The sequence below is a fragment of the Echinops telfairi genome, unplaced genomic scaffold (assembly GCF_000313985.2).
Source record: "Echinops telfairi isolate 266 unplaced genomic scaffold, ASM31398v2 ScPeMD7_7422;HRSCAF=8460, whole genome shotgun sequence".
Lineage (NCBI taxonomy): Eukaryota > Metazoa > Chordata > Mammalia > Afrosoricida > Tenrecidae > Echinops > Echinops telfairi.
This window is the reverse complement of record NW_022111322.1, coordinates 433386-453635: the sequence shown is the minus strand read 5'-3', so window position 1 is coordinate 453635 and position 20250 is coordinate 433386. Positions and strand designations below refer to the sequence as shown.

At 50.2% G+C, this 20250-nt stretch overlaps 1 protein-coding gene across 3 annotated transcripts in view; it reads left to right on the top strand.

Moving 5' to 3' along the window:
- The window catches only part of EPHB1 (EPH receptor B1), a 388725-nt gene that overhangs the window by 189950 nt on the left and 178525 nt on the right, over positions 1 to 20250 (top strand). For all 3 annotated transcript variants that reach the window (XM_045297818.1, XM_045297817.1, XM_004715982.4), the window contains exon 3: positions 14250 to 14405. In XM_045297818.1, the coding sequence (XP_045153753.1) occupies positions 14250 to 14405 (156 nt within the window). The remainder of the gene's footprint in view (positions 1 to 14249; positions 14406 to 20250) is intronic.

Here is a 20250-nt window from a genome sequence, read left to right as displayed (position 1 = left end):
AACTGTAATTTTGCTACTGTTATGAATCGGGCGACCCCTGTGAAAGGGTTGTCAACCCCCAAAGGGGTCGCGACCCCCAGGTTGAGACCCGCTGCCCCAGGGAATGCAATCCCACCCTGAAGCTCATGGTGCTGCTCCAAGCCGTAACCTCAGCAGAACGGACTGCTCCCAGGGCCTGCTGCCCTGCCTGCAGGTCTTCCCCCGGGGCTGCACCTGCCACTCCGTTCAACGGCCCTCCCTGCTGCTCGTGCCTTCAGTTGAAAGGCTTTCTGGCTCTCCCTAAGTGCCCACTGAGATCTAAGTGCTAAGTGCATCCTTAACACCTCTGATCTTTGCTGCGAGCTTCTCCCTTAATCATGTTTAACTGACAAACCTGAAGGCAGTTGGTGATGCTAATGTTCACCCACCCAGGAAACTGCAAATAGGAGAGACTCAGAGCACTGGAAATTACCTCTCAGCACCTGGGACCAACCGGTCACTTGAGAGAATGCAGCTACCCAAGCCCTCCCTGCCCCTTCCTCACCAGCCATCCCCCCAGGGACTCTGGTGTGCTGCACAGTCCCGGTCACTGCCATGGTCCCCAGAAGTCCAGCCCTGAGAATTGGCCCCACCCCACTGCTCAGCAGGAGGGTACCTGAGTTTTCGGGGCAAATTGCCTCATCCTGGATGACCAATAACCCAGAAAGATATTGTCTCTGTTCTTGGGACCAGGAGTCCCAAACCAGGGTGACGAAGTTCTGAAGGGCCCATCGTAGCTTCTGGAGACTGTTGGAAACCCTGGTGTTCCTTGGATGATAGAAGCATCAGTTCCCATCTCTGCCTCTGTCCTCACAGGGCTGTCCTTGTGATGCGTCTCTTCTCTTCATGAATACGTCCCTTACAGGTGTACTGGACTAGCACATACCTACTCCAGTACGACCTGTTTAGCCTAACTGGTAACATCTTCAAAGACACTGTTTTGTTCATCAGGCCACATTCCCAGGTACTGGGTTTAGGATTCGGGGGGCACAATTAAATCTGTAACATAGAGTATCCTTCTTACTCCAAAGCATGTGAGCCCCATTTCTCAGCTTCAGAGCAGGTGAGGCAGGACCTCAGCAAAAGTTAGGGGTCAGATAAAATGAATTCCGCCCTCTCTGTCTGCCTTCGGCCTTTTGGATAAGCTTCATGCAACTTTTCTACCTTGTCACAGCTCTGCTATTGGGGAGTCTCCTGGGCTGGGTATAACCTTATTATTTCAACATTGATTAATACTCAAGGCTATTTCACTTTTCAAAGTGGACTCTGGGATTGCAAAGTGCGACATCTGCTATTCCCACAATTCAACAGCAGAGAGCTAGCTGAACAAACCCCTTTGGCAAGGGTGTGGCAGAGCCAATTAGACCTGACTGTGACTTCTGGGTGACCTTGAGCAGACCATTTTCTCCATATTCTGCTGGGAGGCCAGGCTACACCACAGTGCTCCCCTCCCTCGTCCTGCCATCCCCCCACCCCCCAGAGAGAAGGGCTTCTGTCCCTTATAGGTTGAGCCAACTCTAGTTGTTCCACTGGAGAAACTCAGCCTCAAAGCTTTTGCTCTGACACTACCCAAAAAGGGAGGAAGAGGAAAGATCCACATTTCTTTGGCTCATGTTTCCTCCTTGGATGCTGTGTGATATCATTATAGATTTATATGTTTATGACTGTGTGACCTGGGGGAAGCTGGAAATTCCACTGTGCCCATTTCTAGTCATGGGTTTCTGTAAAGGTCACAGCCAAATGATTTTATCAAGTATACCACAAAAGGGGAAAATCTTCATCTTATATTATACATATGCAGTACTTGACCTTCTCTCGAGATGCAGCACCTCTTTGCTACACTTATTTAAACATAATGCAACTCTTCCCACTGCACACTGAGAGAATAATTAAGCGCTCTGGCATCCCAGCCAGAGAAGAGATGTGTAGAGAGGCCAACCTAAAAGATGAAGAAGAGATGGGAAGAGGTGAGGCAGGAGGTGGGGTGGTGGGTGTGGGGAGGAGGAGCCCTGCAGGGCTGCAGCAAGTTGGCCTTGATGGTAGTATCACATGAGCAGGTGGAAAGGGAATACTGTAGCTTATTCTTGCTCCCCTGCTGGCTGTGTGCTGCTGGACAAGCCATGCTTTCTGTGGGCCACATTTTTATAATTGTAGATCCAGGATGTGCCAACTGTGATGGATGGGTAGTGTCTGCCAGGGGCATTGTGTTAAAGATTCTGAGCTCTGGTCTAGGCTTACTGGGAACATGTGCTGTGATTGATTAGCAATGTCTGTCAGGGCCAGTGCTGAGAGCTGGTGATAGTAGCTGCGCTGGATTGCTGTTAAGTCTGTTCTGGGGTCTTTCTTATGTTTTTTCTGGCCCTGGCTGTCTGTGATTTGTGGACTTACCAAAGCCCCACGGCAAGGAAGTCTGGATGGAGAGAAACAATAACAGCCTTCCCTAAGAGAAGAGTTAAATTTGCTTTGTCAGAGTTTTGGAGGAGAATGAGATTTGTGTGATACATCGAAACATGTTATGTTGGGTTTTGCTTCCCCACACCCCAGAGCCTCGTGGCTCTGTACAAGTCCAAGAGAGCAGGTGGAAGCAGGCCTTTTTCTAGCCGTGGCCACTCACAGGGCCCCACTGAAGTGCATGTGCCCAGGTGGTCAGCCTGTGCCCCTGGGGCCACGGGGAAGACGAGGAACCCACACCTACTTCTTGCCAGTTTCCATCCTCCATAAACTCACTCAGGAAAAGTCCCTTTCATTTGTCTTAAGAATTTGGTCCTAAGTTATTTTTTAAGGGGATCTATCAAAATCTATGTCAAATGTGCTTTACACAATTAATATATGTATGGGTTGTGATAAGAGTTGTAGGAGTCCCTAAAAAAATTATTGTAAAAAAAGGTACAAGAAAAAATAAGGTGTTTTTTTTCCTTGAAGGGTAAACACTTCCATTTGAATATGTGAGGCGCAGCCTGTCTATCAGCATATGTATCATTGCCTGTGCCCAGGGTGGTCAGATTGATGGCCTTTTACAACATTGGCAGCCAGGCCCTGAAGCGGCAGAGAGGAGCCTGGGATGGGGATGGCGAGGGATTCCCCTGCCCCAACTTTAGCAGTAGGAGGCCTGGGCCTGATACCTTCAGCAGCCAAGTGGATCCAATTAGGACAGAGGACACTGGTCCCCTGTGGCTGCTCAGGTGACCTGGTCCTCCCCTTCCCATCTGGCCAGTTCCCGATGAAGCTCCCCACTGGCAATCAGGGGAAGGATGGGGGGGAGGCACCCACTTAAGAGTCTGGTGGCTGCTAGCAAGGTATCTCTTCTAAAGACAGTTCGCTCCCTCCTCTCGTGCAGGCGCACTTACCTGCTTCACTCCCTGCTCTAAACATTGAGAACCTACACGGTTTCCCTGTCTCCTGCCTGGCTGTGAGGCTCAACAGTGCTGGAGCCTCAACCTTCCCATCCTTGTCTGGCCATCAGGCTGAGTGAGTCCTTCACAGTTTGGATTTACTGACTGTCTGCCCTCACTCGCAAAAATAAAGAAAGTGCCCATCTGGCATCTAGCTGGAGATACATAGGCCAAACCCACTTCCATCTAGTTGATCCCAACCCATAGCAACCCTACAGAACAGAGCACACCTACTCCTCAGGGTCTCTGAGACTGCCAATCTTTGCAGGCAGACAGGTCACTTTACCTTTCTCTCAGAGGCTGGATGGTTTGAACTGCCGACCGGATCGTTAGCCACCCGGTGCTTAGCCCAGAGTGGCACCAGGGTTCCTTGTGAAAGGTCGCACCCGCCAAAGGCTCGAAGGCTAAATGGACGTGACAGGGCACCTGAGGGAGGAGGGCGCGTTTCGTCTAGTGAGATCTTTAGGTGCCCCAGCAGACGTGGCATTGGGGGTAATGGAGATAAAACTGCACAAGAAGGCTGGGCTGGAGCGAGGGCCTCTCCCTGCCAACGCTCAGCCACACCTCGCACACTGCTGCCCTCTCTCTGTGTGTCCCACTGGCACGAGCTGCTCCCTTGTCCTCTGACCTCCCCAGCACTGCCCTCTGCTCTCCTTGTCAAAAACCTGTAAATTTTCATTTAAAAAAGGTAGATCAGAAAGAAAAAATAGAAGAAAGATCAGAAAGGTAAGAAAACTATCCATAATCCTGCCATTATTAAAAAAATACATATCAACTGCTATAATAGTGTTTAGGAACTTAGATTTTACTTATTACTGTGTGACATATATTTTTACACCCCACTACATCCGGGGCTCTGCTTATCCTCTTTCCTGACAGAGCCACCATTTTCTACCGATGGACAGACTCTAACTTAACTGACTCCTAGCACCCTGTTTCCCTGAAAGTAAGACATCCCCTCAAAGTAAGACCTACTTACAGTTTTCCCTCTCACTGAAATATAAGACATTCCCTTGAAAATAAGACCTCCCGAAAATAAGGCCCCCCCGAAGTTACCATAACTCTGGACTCTGGACCTTAGCAGCAGAGCCACTGCACAGCTCACTGTTGGCTGCAGTGCAGCTGGAGCAGACAGGAAGTGCAAGGTCTCTTTTAATAAAACAATAAACAGTGAATGTGTACCGTATTCTTCTTCATGGAAAAAGAAGACATCCCCTGAAAATAAGACCTAGCACATCTTTGGGAGCAAAAATTAATATAAGACACTGTCTTATTTTCGGGGAAACAGGGTAGGAGGGCAGTTGCAGAGCTTCTAATGGGTTCTTGTTTTTTGTACTATGTAATGGACACTCTCAGTCCCTGTGAGCATGGTGTGATTCTTTCACCCACTACTTAGTCCGTTTGCCTCTCTGGGTCTGTCTCCTCCACAAGCCTGAGATCCTTGTGGGTTGAGGACTGGAGCTCTCCTAGCCTAATGGTTACGTGCTGCACTGTCAACTTCACTGCAGGGTCGGCAGTTCAAAACCACCAGTGGCTCCTGATGGGAATGATGGCACTTTCTACTCCCGTAAAGAGTTACAGTCTTGGAAACTCTCGGGCAGACCTACTAGGGTCTCTGTGGGTCAACATCGACTCAGCCATGGGAGACGGGACAAGCTGGCGGAGGAGACCCGAGGCGTGGCTGGTGTCAGGCTCCGGCAGTGAGCTCTCGCTCCTGCCTGCCCTTCAGAGTTGGAAGAGCCTGTAGAGCCTCTAGTCTCTGCCCAGCGGTCAGCTCCGCGGCTTTGTTCTTTCATTCTAGTCCCCAGCCAGGACCCCACATGTCCTGTGCAGGGTATGGTCTCGGGGTAGGGGCTGGGGCAGACTGAGAGGCTTGTACTGCTCTCTCCAGGGTGAGCCTGTCTCCCAGCATCTCCTCCCAGCCTCCTTCTACTGAGGCAGGCTGGACCAAGGAATGAGCCCAGCCATGTCCCTACCTGCTGGGTGACCTGTAAGTTCTGGGGCTCAGGCCTTCAGTGTTCCCACTGCCAAAGAAAGAATAGTATTTTCCAGTTCAGACATTCTCTCTCTCTCTCTCTCTCTCTCTCTCTCGTCCCTCCGGTTTGCCCTCCTCAGTGTTAGGGCTTCCCCCTCCACCCACCTTGTCCTGGCCCCTGTGCTGGTTGGGCTCAAGCCGAGGCACTAGCCACGTGGAGCTGTGAGCAGCTACTCAGCACCCTGCTGGGCTGTCTGGAGAGGGCGGTGGTAATGCCCAGCCTCCAGGGAATGGTGAGCCAAAGCCTGTGTAAGAGGTGCAGGCCCCAGCCAGAAGCTCCTGCTCCGTAGATGACCAGTAAACATTTCTGAATGAGAGGTTGATGAAAACACTTCACCTGGCTCCTTGTAAAATGTCACCCACTTGTTATTTATTAGGGAGATATTGTATTCCAAGAATTTGCATACATTGTTGCTGATCTTCACAACCCTTATGAGAAGGTGGTCGCCTCAGAAGGTGAAAAGATTTGCTTAAGATCACACAACCGGTTTTCTTCAGAGAGGCCCATCTTGCCAGGTGGTCTAGGCAATTCAAATTCAAATTTGAATTGCCTGGTTAAACTCAGATCAGTGGACCTCATTAGGAGAGGTACTGATTCAGTGAGTCAGAGAGTGGACCCAAGAATCTGCATGTCTACAAAGTCCCAGGTGCTAATACTGATGTTGCTGTCCTGGAGACCACAATTGGGAACCCCCTGGCCTAGATGCTTTACAGTGAGCCCCAGCCCCCATCCTCACCGACTGTGAGCCAAGAGGGAAGGATGCAGCCCTGGACTTGCTTCCTGCAGAGCTCTGGTGCCCAGGCAACCCCCTGCCTGCATCTGGCTGCACTCTGAGGTGCCTGGTTATTTTCTGGGACCAGACGGCCACCAGTGACCAGGACCATGAGTGACATTGCTCTTCTGTTGGCATCCTTCTGTTCTATCCAGGGGCCTCTCCATACCGTCAGCCCTGGTCGGGACCCCACCCCCTTAAAAACTCCCATGCGGATTCCTTCTAAACCCTTTGCTACTGTTGCTGTCTGAACAGCTTCGTAGCTCCGTGAGTTGCAGTTTCATCTGTATCACATGCCTGCAGCACTCATCAGTTTCAGCAAGTGTCACTCTGCGCGATCCGTGGGCATGACACGGCTAAGCGTCCCGACTGCACACGCTATTACAGCTGGCACCAGGCCTGGGGAGGCAGGAACCAGAGTAGTATTTGGCTTCACATGCCCAGGTCTACGTAGAAGTGAAAATGCACCAGCTCACTACCCACCACCCGCGTACACATATTTCTGGCTGCCTCTCTGAGTTCTCAGAGGTTTTCCAAACAAATCAGTGGGGTTGCTGTCTCTAAGTCTTGGCTCACTCTTTCCCCTTTGCCTCACCCTTCCACCCCTGCACTTACTTTATCCTAGCCAAAGATGAGGATTTCTACTCCAATAAAGAGTTATAGTACTAGAAACGCACAGAGGCAGTTCTCCCCTGTCCTTTAGGGTCGCTGTGAGTCGGCAGACTCAGTGGCAGTGAGTTTGACTATTTGGGTCTGAGCCTTCAAGACCTTGGCTCATGCTGTGCCCCTCCTCTGAGCAGCCTTCTTGGTCCCTCCTCGCCCTCTTCCTCCTCTAGGGGCCTCTGGCACACGGCCTCTTCCTTGCCCTGCTCACCTCAGTGCTTGGAAGTCAGAGGTTGCTGCCCGACACTTGTGTCCTTTGCAGCATTTGAAAATACAGTGACTGAGATGTCCTTTGATGACTAAAGGCATGTGTATCTAATTCAAAACAGTGGGACATGCAGAAAGACACACAATAATTTCTCAGTAATGCCATTTCATTTTAATTTCATTACATTGAATCTATACCCATATGTTTAATAAATTTCTTATCCACGTACCGTACAAGAACCTATTTTTAAACTATTTTCCACAATCTAAGCATTTAAGGATGAATCATTATTTTTTATGAAGGTTTCTCATCATTTCTGGAACAAGAACCAATAGGTTAGGCTTTGGGGACCATTTCCTTCCCTCTGTTCTCCCCTCCTTCTGCATCTCTCTTTTTCTTCCATTTCTCCTATAAATAACAACATGATTAACAACCTTGAACAAACGTCTTTTTTTTTCTCCACACAACTACTCGTTTTCTTCTTTAGAAGTAACATGGTTGAATCCAAAGCTCTGAAAGAGGTCACAATGCCCAGTGGTGACTGTGCCAACTGCTCTGAGAAGGCTCACATGGAAAGTCCTGGGAGAGTGAAGGCAAGTGTAGACCAGAACTCAGAAGCAGGTTGGATAGAGACTGGTGGGACCCCAGTGGGACTGTGGACCTTCCCCTTTTGTCTGGAACTGAACTCACCGCTGTTAGAGAAGCAACACCTGAAGACCAACAGGGCAAGGTTCATTCAAGGGCAAAGGTGGGAGGGGTAGGCAAGAAGGAGCACTGGGAGCAGGAAGTTCAGGCCAGCAGTGGGGTAAGGCATGGTGCATGCAAGAGATGAGTCCAATCCGAGCACCTGTGAGTTGTGGCATGTGAACCTGTGAAATGTTCTGTAAACCTTCACCTCATCCAACATCGACAGTTAAACAAATACATCAAAGAGCCCTCTAGGAAAACTTTTAAGAATTCAGTTTATATGAGGCTGCCCATTTTTTTACACACTCTAAAATATACAGATTCTTTATCTCATTCTTATGATCATAATTATATTATTCTTGTTTTTCTAACAGCTTTTATCTTGGGATTTTCTCCACTGCAGACCTGTGACAAACATTTGGTTCTATTAACCATTGAAAGCATAAGACTGTGTAAGGCCTGTGCCAAGCTGGGGCTAGGGAAGTGTCAAGAAGTCAAGACCCCATGGCAACCTTCAGAGAGCCTCCAAAAGCCCGCAGCGTTAGATGGATGGGTGGATGCATGCGTGTGTGCTTGGGAACCCCTTCTCTGCTTTCAGTTCTCTGAACAATATTTCTCTGAATGAGAGAGGAAGTAGAAGCTTCCACACAGCCATGGTCCCAGTGGGAGGTCTAGGGCTTCTTTTGGGAAAACCAAGTCTTCTGCTTTTCCCAAAACACTAAGAGAAGGCAGGGGAAGGCCCAGTTTCAGCCACACCGCCTCCAGGGAGCCTCTTGCCTGGAGTCCCAGAGTCAGAAGGGAATCGTGGTGGAGACATTCGGCCACAGCAAGGACACTACATCCAGGTCCAGCATGGGGACCAGGAGCCCTGGGTGCCCAGTCGGCAGGAATGCTCCTCCTTCGCCGCCTCACCTCCCGTCCGTCTGGTCTTAGCCCAGTAAGTCTCTAGCCCAGGGTGGGGGCTAGTGTGCAGACACAGGGCGGCCCTAGGACCTACATGCTCAGGACGGTGACCCTCTCCTCCCTGGCCAGACCTGCAGGCCTGGCCATCTCGCCATCCACCAAGGCAGCCAGGCAGGCCTCCTGGAGCCAGCTGCTCAGCTGCACCTGCCTTGAGAAAAAGGCACTGGTTCTTAAGCAGGGGATGAATATTCATTGCCATGAACCTTCGCAAACTCATTTGGGGGGAAAAAATTAGATCAGGAGAAGTAATCAGATTATTAAAAAGGAAAAGCGAGGACAGAGGGTGGCGGCGGTGGGAAGAATCGCATTTAGAATGCAAGGGAAGCCTTCCTTGCGGCGGCGCGCTCTGACCCCCTGGACCATGCACCAGGAATAGTTAAGCTCTCCACATTGCTACTGCATAAAAATCGTGGTGTGTTGTTGTTTGAGGCCTGGGTGGAGGGGGAGGGGCAGAGGCATCTCGCACCCGCCACATCATAAAATGATAACATCATGTTTTGTGCCTTTCGCGTTATCTTCCGTGGCTATCAAGAAAAATGGTGGGAGCCGTAGAGGCGCCGCTGAGCGCTGAGTGACAGGTTAAAGGGCTCCAATAAAGATTAGATGGTCCACTATCTCCTGAGGAAATTGCATAAAAGTGGTTATTCCCTCTTGCTGCTATTAATTTCCTCTTCCTGGCTGCTTGGAAATGCTTCATAACCTGATGCTGCAGATGTGGACGAGGGGCGCTTTCCATTATCTCAATTACTGCGCTGTTTATGAGACACTTAATCTGTTTCTTTATAAAGTAATAGTACTGTCGGTGATGGATTTAGTGTCTCTGGGGGTCTCTGTGCAGGGACGGGAGAGGAGGGGGCGTCCTCGGGAGCGTTGTCGGCACCAGGTAATTTGTGACATCGCCGAGGCTCTGACAAGTTGGGTGGGCGTTTCAAGGTGCCCTTTTGAACATCAGTTCAAGCGAGCATGTACCAGCCCTTGTCACTTAAAGGGGGAGGGAAATGGTGTGCGTCTTGCCTGGAGTAAGTTCAGCGCCTTCAAGCTTCAGGCTGGGACACTCAGGCCTCCTCTGCTGTTGCCGCGGCGGAGGGGTGGGGGTGGGGGTGACACTCTGATGCCTGGGCTCTGTGAAGCTTCGCCATGTACTAAGAGGATGGTGGTCTTCAGAGCGAGGCAGCGCGACCAGAAACATGCAGCCTCCACGTTAAGGGCAGTCCCTGACAAGGTCTCAGGTGTGACACACGTGCCTCTCCTTTCCCCTCCTGCTTCCTGGAATGGTAATGAAGCTCTCCAGTGGAGATTCTGAGCCTGAGCCAGGCACTGACCTAATTTCCCTCCTGATCCCTGTGTTCTTCCACCCTGCTTCCACGGTCTTTCCAGCTCCTTCTGTTTTTTTTTCTCCCAGCCACCATAAGGAAGTTTATTTTAATGACCTCATCTCACAAGGGACTCCCTCAAACAGTACACACCCTGGGTGGCCCATTCGAGAGGCAACCACAGAATTTGAAATGATCTCCAAACAAAGCATTCGGATACACACCCTGGCATGGCTCGAAGGTGTCTAGGTGCCTTGTGTCAGGCTATCATGATGTTTAATTAATATTTTTTTGAAGCCACAGAGCCTTTACGCATGGCATGCCATCTCTAGCCTGCCCAAATCCCCCACATCGATGGTTCTATGTCTTCCAAGCTGCTATGCAGCCTCAACTAGCCTACCTGGTCTTGAACCCTTTTCAGTTGCTCCTTTGCCTGAATGTTTTCTGTCAGCTTCTACGCAGAAGCTGCATGAATCACCTCTAATTAAAGCTGCTTTCTCAAGGGACAGCACTTGGGCAAATAAATGATAGTTTTCTTATTTAGTGTTCTATGCTGTTAAGCTTCCAGTGAAAGAGCATCATTGTTTCCCTCTTTTTCTTATTACTGAAGTGGTAGTCTGATGCACGGTTTCAAAGACAGGCTAGTGAACTGGCCTGGCACTCCAGTTTTTCTTTAAAGCAGTGATTCTCAACCTTCTAATGCTACGGCCCTTTAATACAGGTCCTCATGGTGAGGTGACCCACAATCATAAAATTATTTTCGTTGCTACTTCATCACTGTCATGTTGCTACTGTTATGAATCAGGCGACCCCTGTGAAAGGGTCATTCGACCCCCAAAGGGTCGTGACCCACAGGTTGAGAACCGCTGCTTTAAAGCATCCGCTTGATAAGAACATACTGCACAGGTATGATTCCAAGTTTCAAACTAAATGTTTAATACCTGAACTTAAGGATGCGGCTTCTGTATAAATTAGGGAATGTCCAGACACAGAACTTAGTCAATTAAATACTTTTTAAATCTGACTCTTAAGGAAATTCATTCATTTCATAAACACAGGTAGATGCATATCTCCTAGAGATACTGATTCACTCCTTATGCAAACTGATCTATGAAGAAACGCAGTCTCTCCTTCAGCATCCGCTTTATCTGCCTGGATTGAAGACACCCCCCTAGGTCTCCAACTTCATATTCCATCCCTGAGATTCAAAATCCACAGGAAAGCAAACTTGTTTTTCCCAAGGGAATGGAGTAGACGTGGGTGGTGAGGAGTTAGTAGTTACTTAGCACATAGCAATGCCAGGAGCGTTTTCCTCTGAGTTAGATTCTAACAACCTGGGGGAGATAATTCTAAGTTTCTTTTTATAGACCCTCTGTACAAATGAGCCACTGAGTCCTTAAAAGATTGTGTGACTCAGCAGTGGCTTACCAGTGGTCAGCTAGTTAGGACCAGGGAAAGCCAGGAGGCAGATTCAGAGCTGTCTGATCTCTGCCGTTGATCTCTGTTCTGGGAAGGCCGGAGGCAGAAGCGCTCTGAGGCCCACTCCCTCCCCCCTTCCTCTGAGCTTCTCTCTCCAGAACCCAGCTTGGATCCATCCCCTCTTGCTCCTCCCCTCCCCTCGGGGGCTCAGAGTGGCCTCCTCCCTCAGAAACCTCAGAAGGAGACAATTTCCCAGTTCCTTTGCCACTTGGGGATCTCAGGATGATTGTTTATGCTGTTAACTTATTCAATGTAAAGTGAGGAGGCTTTTAAGTATGGGGATAAAGTGAAATCGCCTGGTTCTTCTTGGGCTGAGACATTACAGTGTGACAGCGACGAAATATGAATGCATGAGTTGTCACCACACACCTCCCCCACTTTCCAGGAAACGGGTGTGTTTGGACAGCACAGGCATGAGGCTGCTGCGTGTTTACCGGTTCCAGAACTAAATGGGTCCAGGGATGATGGTCGTTTACTATGGAAAGGGTCACGGGCCTCTCACAGGAGATGAAGGAAGGTATATGAGAAGGTGAAGAAGAGAGAGGGGCCCAGAAACAGAGGGGCAGATGCTACTGAATGTTCTAGTGGCCTTGGGAATGCCATGCGATGGTTTCCCTTTGGGGCATTTTATTTGTTGAGTCTGTATCTGTAGTAAAGGGGTGTGCATGTGTGTGTGTGTGTGTGTGTGTGTGTGTGTGTGTGTGTGTGTGTTTCCCTCATAGTAAAGGGTTTTTTTTGGATGTGCTGAGAAAATCACTCATTTTGGGATGGGTTATGACAGAATTCTTTAAAAACCTAACGATCATGTAGGCATCCCCCCTGGTGTCTCCCATAGAATGCAAACTTCAGGCAGTTCCCTTCAAGGCAGGATTCCTTGGTTGGATTCTTTAAAATGAGCATAATAACATCGGTTCTGCCATTTCTGCTCTCAGTACTGGGATGAAAGTTTTCAGACCATATTTTCAAGATAGATCTGACTACAGAATGCCTTTGTGAGTACCAGGCGTCAGCAGCTCCCAGCACACGGCCTCCATGGAGCACACCCCAGGAAGGCCGTTCCAGAACTTTCCATCTCTGAGATTGCCTGCTGTCCACAATGGGCTCGTGCTCCAGAGGCAGGGGACCATATGCCTGGCTTTAACTGAGCAGTGGGTTGAGAAAACACTCACAGCAGAGGAAGCAGCCCTTTCCTTCTGTTTCAGCACATAAGTCGTGGATTTCTTTCTCCCCCAAGTAGATGAATATCATCACTATCATTTTTCCTTCTATGTAATCTTGGGAAATATCTGTAACCTCTCTATGCCCCAATTTCCTCATTAGCCAAATGGATAATAATGGCTGCCCATAGAGTAATGCATGTAAGTACTTAACAAGACGTGCTAACAGATGGTGGGTATGACTGTTATGAAAGAACATTCGCCACTTTCCAGGTACACTCACTTATCAAGGTGGCTAGGTTTGAAATCTACGTTGTTATGCAAAAATGAACACTATGTGATAGTGGAGGATGACACATCAGATCGCATAATGGAGAATGATTACATCATTACATAATTGATCACTGACACCCTGATATAACTGCTAACCACTAAGACTCACGGGCCGGTCAAGTGGACACATGACCTTACCCATGAGAGCCAGCACTACACTTGCTTTACTGCTTGGGATGTTACCATCAGATGTTGAATGAATTAGAGAGGGGTGTAATAAAACCAAATGAGATGACCAGGTAGCAGGCTTTACCCAGTCTCAAAAGAAGACAAGCCAGGGCAGATTTCATGGGGACAGGGGAGACTCGGGCAGAGATGTTGGGGGGAAGTAAGGTAAACAGGAAAAAGCTATCTGGAGTTGAAAGTCTCTGTGGTAGATGAAGCATGGGAGGAGTCTCAAGGACTTCGCAGGGCGTGGGCTTTCATAAGCTGACCCACCTGGGAGCCAGCAGGAGCCACTCCTTCTGAGTGGACATTCCGTAGGCATCAAGATAGGACTGTACCAGGTATTCCCACCCTTCTCCACAGCCATGGATAGGATAGATGACATCAAGTGCATGACACACTCCCTGGGACACTCCCTGAAATGCCATCCATTCTTTGCTCCTCCCCAACCCATTCCACCACCACCCCAAGCATATCAAAATGCAATTAAGGAAGAATGGTGTTGTTAATGTTCATGCAGCAACCTTGAAATCACTTCTATTTCTTTAAAAAGAATCCATCCTGGATTTCAGTCCTTTATTATCATTCATAGCAAGTACTTGTTAATAGATCTTAGAGTGTCTCTCACTTGTAGTACAACAAAGCATTTAGAGCCATGGGACTAGCCATTGCCACCAGGACCTTTTTCCATCTTAAGTACTCAAAGTGAGTTTTACCTCAGCGAGCAGTTCAGAGGAGGGTCCAGGCTCTAAACCAGCAGAAAGCACTTAGGTCCCAGGCACCGAACTACATACTTAGATTCATTGTTACATACCTGAAAGAGTAGAACCATTATGCTTATTGTTCAAGTGAAAAATCCCACTGGAGCCCAGAAGGTATATGTTACTGAGCATCTTTTCAAAGAATCATCTAAATAGTGGTTTCCTCAATTTGTGGTACTTGCTTGGGACAAATGGGCATCTTGGGGTCCTTTTTAATCCAGACCTTTCATTTTCTAGTTTCAGGGAAGGGCTTCAGACCACCGTCCTCCCTCTAATAACCAAATGGTCTCTTTGTGTTCCAGCCTGTCCTGCAGGGACATTCAAGGCCAACCAGGAAGCTGAAGGCTGCTCCCACTGCCCCTCCAACAGCCGGTCCCCATCGGAGGCATCTCCCATCTGCACCTGCAGGACTGGCTATTACCGAGCCGACTTTGACCCTCCGGAAGTGTCCTGCACTAGTAAGTCTTGGGGTCTCTGGGCTTGGGTATTTGGTTCCAGGACTGGGGCAGGAAAGATGGTAGAGAAAGCAGCACAGCAAGCATGAAAGCTCTGGCCATGGTGCTGAACCGGACAGCCTTTCGGTATTTTCTGTGTTGGGCTGCAGGGCTTCTCTCTGCTCTGTCAGTAGCACAGGGTAAGGACGGTGTTCTCTCTGCATCCTCCTCCCAGATGGAAGGGCCTTCCTCTCACCCACAAAAGACAGCGTATTCTCACCAAAGGGCAAAGTGACAGCCTGGAGAATTCTTGATATGCAAAATTCAAGGATATCGCGCTGATTCTTAGTAACTGTTTCAACCACCCCTTCGAAGAAGCGTCCTAGGGCCCCTGCAGCTGAGAACGTCCTTCCTTCTCTGAGTTTCATATAGACCTATACCTCTGCCATGGTACTTCCCTCAGAGCACTCATCCTTCTCCACCATCCAGTTAATCTGTACTTGCCTTATCTCAGGTACCAGATTGGAGAGGAGGATGGAGTCTGTGTACCCTATTGCTGACTCTGTGCGTCCCTTCCAATTCCCAGCATGGTGGCGCTCCTGTGCTATGGCTGTGACAAGACCAGAGGCCTGACCACACTGTGCTTCTCTTAGGCAGAGCATTTAGAGGCCCAGGACTCTCTCTCCCATTCTCTGCTCTAGAAGGAAGGGCAGTCATCCCGACAACAATGTGACTTCTCTGACTCCACTTTGTGATATGGAAGGCGAAGAAGAGATTTCTCCCAGTCTTCTCCCTGATAATCGTGGGGAGGGAGGCAGGGGTTACCCGTCTCCCTGCACTATACGTTTACTCCCTAAGATAAAGAGCTCTTCCTTTGCAGTGCTCCATTGTGTTAGGTGTCGCTGTCCCCGGCTAACCTCTACTGCTGATAGGGCTTTCTTCTGGCTTCAGTGCTGCTGCCGGATTACTGGAAGCAGCAACTTTCCCTTCCACCCCCTGGGCCAAATCCCTTCCACAGCCTCTCCTATCTGCAGCACAGAACACGGAGTGCCTCATGCACATTTGCAGTTGGATGAACAGAACAAACAGCCGCACTGCAAGTGGAAGAATTCCTTAATTCTGATCTTGCAGTGTGTGCCGCCTTTGCCAGCAAAGCGAAGGACTGAAGGTGTCTTCTAGATCAAGGGCCTGAGCTCGATCAATGTTTAGAGACCTGAACTGAGGAAAAGCTCATCCTCTTGTGAACGGAGTTTTCCCAGATCTCTCTTGCTGGCGAGCTGATATGAACAGAAATGATTCCATTTCCGTCAACTGGACTTCCTGGTTTTCTGTTGTGGTGTCTCTTCCACTGATTTCTGAGATTGCCCTGGGAGTGTCCTGCGACCCTGGAAAGCATTGTGTAATACACTTCCTTTAGACTCCCCTTCCGTACAGGGCCTGAGTCACTGCTGCCTGCGCGTACGCAGACCCAGGACGCCCTCCGTGATTGCAGATGTTGGTGCCCAGGGTCTCACAGCTTCTGTCCCATGAACACTCCTTTCACTTCCTTGAGTGGCTCCCCTCTCTCTGCTCAGGCTCACTGGACAGGTCTGCTTGTGCAAACCTCAGCTGGGCCCTCCAGGCCCCTTCTTCAGCAGACACACCCTACCAGTGCCTCATCCCTGGATGAGGCCCCCTGGAGGGAAGGGAAGGAGATTCCTGTCATAGGGCTTCTGTAGCAAAGTACTACCTGGGTGGCTTGTGAGAAACTATTATGTGTTACCTCCAAGTTTTAGAGACAGAGAATCCAGACTCTAGGTGTTGGCCGCCCATGTGGATTCCTCCGTAGGGCTCTGAAGGTGAATTTATCCCAGGCGTTTCTCCTCGGTATTCCTTGTATTTAGAGCTAAGAAACCCCACTTACTGCCATCGAATTGTCTCTGACTCTTGGGGATCATCTAGGACCAAGTAGAACTTGCCCTGTGAGTTTCTGAGTTTATAAATCTCTATGGGAGTAGAAACCTCATCTCTCTCCCTATATTTAGGGTAGACACTTGCTAACAGGAGACCAAAACCAATTTCTCAGAACTCTGACGTGGAGCTTGCCCTCCTTGCTCCAGCACCACTCTTCTAGATCTCCAGGGTGATCTTTCAGACGCCTCATCCGAAGTGTGTGGACAATAGGACGGATTGCAGGAAATACAGGAATATCCCCACGTTTCTCATCTCCACCCAAAAGACCTGCACTCTTCACTGCCCACCCTTCACTCTAACTCCACCTCATGCGAACCAGACCTCAGCAGGATTTTCCCATCTGTCTGTCTCTAGCCAGGCTGACTCTGAGCTTAGACACCCCTTTCCCAGCCCATGTGGTCCCACCACGATGTCCCCCCTTTCCCTCAGTGGCATCACACTTCCCACACTCTGTGTGTAGCCATCACAGGCACACTGGGCTGTGGGACCCTAGTCCGAGAGCCCATTGATGCATTGGCCAGTGCCGCCGGGCCTGCTGGGGTGGGCGTGGGGCAAGGGCCCCGCGGGCAGTGCTGGGCTGCAGCACCGTGCTAGGCAAAACAAGGGTAAATGAACCTATTGTTTTATGGAGCTTGTTATATATTTGATTTATTGTGTACCAGCAAGTACTGTATGAAAAAGTCAATTTGTTGGCTTTTATATTCTCATGAGGGTTTCCTTTTAAAGCATTCTAATTGGAGGTTCCATCTGTTCTCTTGACATCACCATCGTCGCGCCTCTCCGAAGTCCCCTGTCACCACCGACCGCCAGCACCACGGGCCCCCATCACCACAGTCTCCCAGCACCACAGGAATAATTGTTTAGCTAAAGAGAGCCTATCTGGAGTGACTGAGGCAAGACATAGTGCTGCATGTGGCCTTTGGGGCCCAGGTGGATCAATAGGCCGAGTGGGGCTGGTGGGGCCAGGCTAGTGGCAGCACAGAGGACACAGGAGCAGATGAACGCTTGCCTCCATCCAATCCGGCTGTGGATATGGCCTGACTGGGCCCCGGAGGAACACAGGTGAAGAAAAAAACCTTTGTTTTTCCAAAATGTACAGGTCAGGGGGCATCAATATTGTTCTAACCCTACGGCCCTGGGGGGGTGTGGGGGTGGATGCGCTGCATGAGGGATACCCGAGAGCCAGAGGCCTGGCAGTCTGGAAGGGCCGGAGGTTTGGATTGTCACATTGCCCTTACATGGGATGATATCAAAAGTCATTCCCATTAATGGACAATATTGACAATGCATAAAGACTCTGTTTATCTTCTGGTTGTAAAATGCCACCCTGCCCCCCCCCCACCTTTTCAAGGTCACAAAACCTATAGCGCTCTGAGGATTAATTAACATTTTTGTTTAGCTATAGATATGGCCATACTATATCTGCCAGTCCACTGTACGTCACGTGTCTCATTCAGGGGCCATTGGTTTTGTCCCTCATGCTGTGCAGCCGTCACCGCTATCCATATCTACTTGTTCTACTTCTGTCTTCAGAAATGCAGTGTGCCCTATACTAATACTCTATCTTAAAAATTGATTATTGGTGTGAATTCTTCTAATCTCGTAGGACCAGCACCTACATCAGCACTGTATTCCCATCGTGTTGCACATTCTCATTTCTTCAACCCAAACTTGTGGAATGCATCGCACGTTTGTAGCTGTTTGAGCATTTCTTCACCTTTTTCTAATTTACTGGGAGATCATAGGGCACCTTGGGCCCTGAGAGGCCTTGGCAGCCCTGGGTGCCCATCCTTCATGGACAAGGTTTGTAGGATCAGCAGGGCTTTGGGCATACCCCCTAAGCTGGTTAGAAAGGCTGGTGTGAGTTCAAGGTGAAGTCAGAGGGGCAAGGGGCAGTGAGCTTCATGTGCTGACTCTGGTGCTGTTGGCCTGGGGATGCCCGCCTTGCTTCTTTCTCCCTTTCCTTGCACCTCTGCTTGGCCTGGTATCCTGGATCTACTGTGTACGTGCCATGCTGATTGTTCTCTTGCCCAATCATGACATAAGATGTGCTCACCCCCAGGAGGCAGCCTTGTGCCCCTGCTGGCCTGGGAAGAAAAGAAGAGAGGGCTGGTGGAAGGGCTTGGGATATGTGCTGCAGCAAGCCAGCACCACCCATCCAGAAAGGGAGAAGAGGCAGGCAAGCCATGCATAAGATGTCATGGCCTCGGAGGAAGCTACAACCAGGTCATATGTGACATCCCAGCCCCTCTGAATTTCTTGGACAGCGAGGACCACCGTCTGGGAGAAGTTCCAAACGATCACTTACACGGAGAGGCAGGGACAATGGAAGCCCAGCAGAAGCGCCGTTGGGAAGTCTGCGGGCTTGGGGCTTGCTGCGCGTCAGCCGAGAACATGCCACCTCCCTCCTCCTGCTGCCTCCTCGAGGAGTGATGGCATTCTCCGATGTCTCCCTTATCGGGTGGGTGCTGGGAAATTACTTGTAGTGGTCGGGAAGGCTTTGGCATTTGGTAGACAAACGTTTGCATTTTAATTCATTCCTTTCACTCCCTTCTGACCTTGGGCAACCTTGGGCAAGTCGCTGAACTTCCCCGTGGCTGTCTTGGGGATGGCAGTAATACTGTGCGCCTTTCTGGGTTGTGATGGGCGTGAGGAAAACAGTAGTTGGGAGCCGTTGGCACCGTGCCTGGTTCGTAGTAAACTCCCAATCAGTGTTAGTGCTTGCTACGGTCACATCCCTGGAAGGTGTGAAGACCACGGCAGAGAGGGTAGCTTCTGGCAGCTGAACATCTCAGATGAAAGTGACGTCTTCAGAGGGAGTCTGGGTTGGACTCCATCCTGAATGTCACAGCGGAATCCAGTATGTGGCCCCAGCCACACCTTGGCCTCAAGTTCTGGGGGAAGACAAGCGAGGAAGAGTGTCCCCGAGGCAGGGCGTTCTCAGAGGGCAGGGCGTTGCCCAGACTGGCGTCCTGCATCCTCCGGAGAACTGCCCAGAAGAACAGGCACGGGGAAGCTGGGCAGGAGTGCGCCTGGCCAGGCCGGCCTTTGGTCCTCATGTCGCAGGTGCGCATGGGCTCCTCCAGGTGAAACAGACACAGGGGGGTCTGATGGCGGGAGATGGGTGAGCAAGTCGGCAGAGAGCGCGCGCAGGCAAGAAGGCAGTGTGAAGCCAAGCCCTGCCGTGTGTGTCCTCGGTTTTAAGTAATTTCTAGTTTACTGGGGGACGAAATGGAAAGGAGGAATTTATGGAGCAGGTGAAAACAGATAATTATATCTTATAAAATTGCTGTCTGTGAAAGACTGTGCGGAAGGACTGGTGTGAAAATAATTACCTTGTTACATTTCTGACCACAAAACCCCTTTTCTGTCACCCGCATGGGAGGAGCTGTGATGAAGCGCGTAGACAGCTCCTGCTTGTCGGATTTCTTTGATTTTCTCTTCAAAGGCATCGGGTTTCCTCCTGCAGTGCTGGTCAGAGGAATGGAACGAAGAGGCAGGCTCCGGAGGTCCTTGCCTTGTCCCCTGACCCTGCCTAGCGTCTCCCGGGTGAGGGGGCCCATGCTGGGCAGACCTGTGGGGTCCGCCCAGAGGCCGTGGGAACTGCCTGCTGACTGGGAGGCAGAGAGGCAGGGAGCCGGAGGGGTAGGAGCAGAGGCGCAGGGTTGAGCCTGTCACTAGGTGTGCCTCTTAGCTTCTGTGAGCATGGGTCCCTTTCACCCAAAGTGGGGACCATGGCCCTCGCATTGTGAGGTGTGAGCCTTGACCGAAGGTAAGCGAAAGCCCCAGGAGCGAGCTCCTTCCATTTGTTCTACTGAGGTGCTCCAGCTCATCCCCAGGGAGACCTAAAGAGGGCAGCACGTGGGGTGATGGTGCGGAGGGTGGCGGTGACGAGGCTGGTGGTTTGCGGTTATTT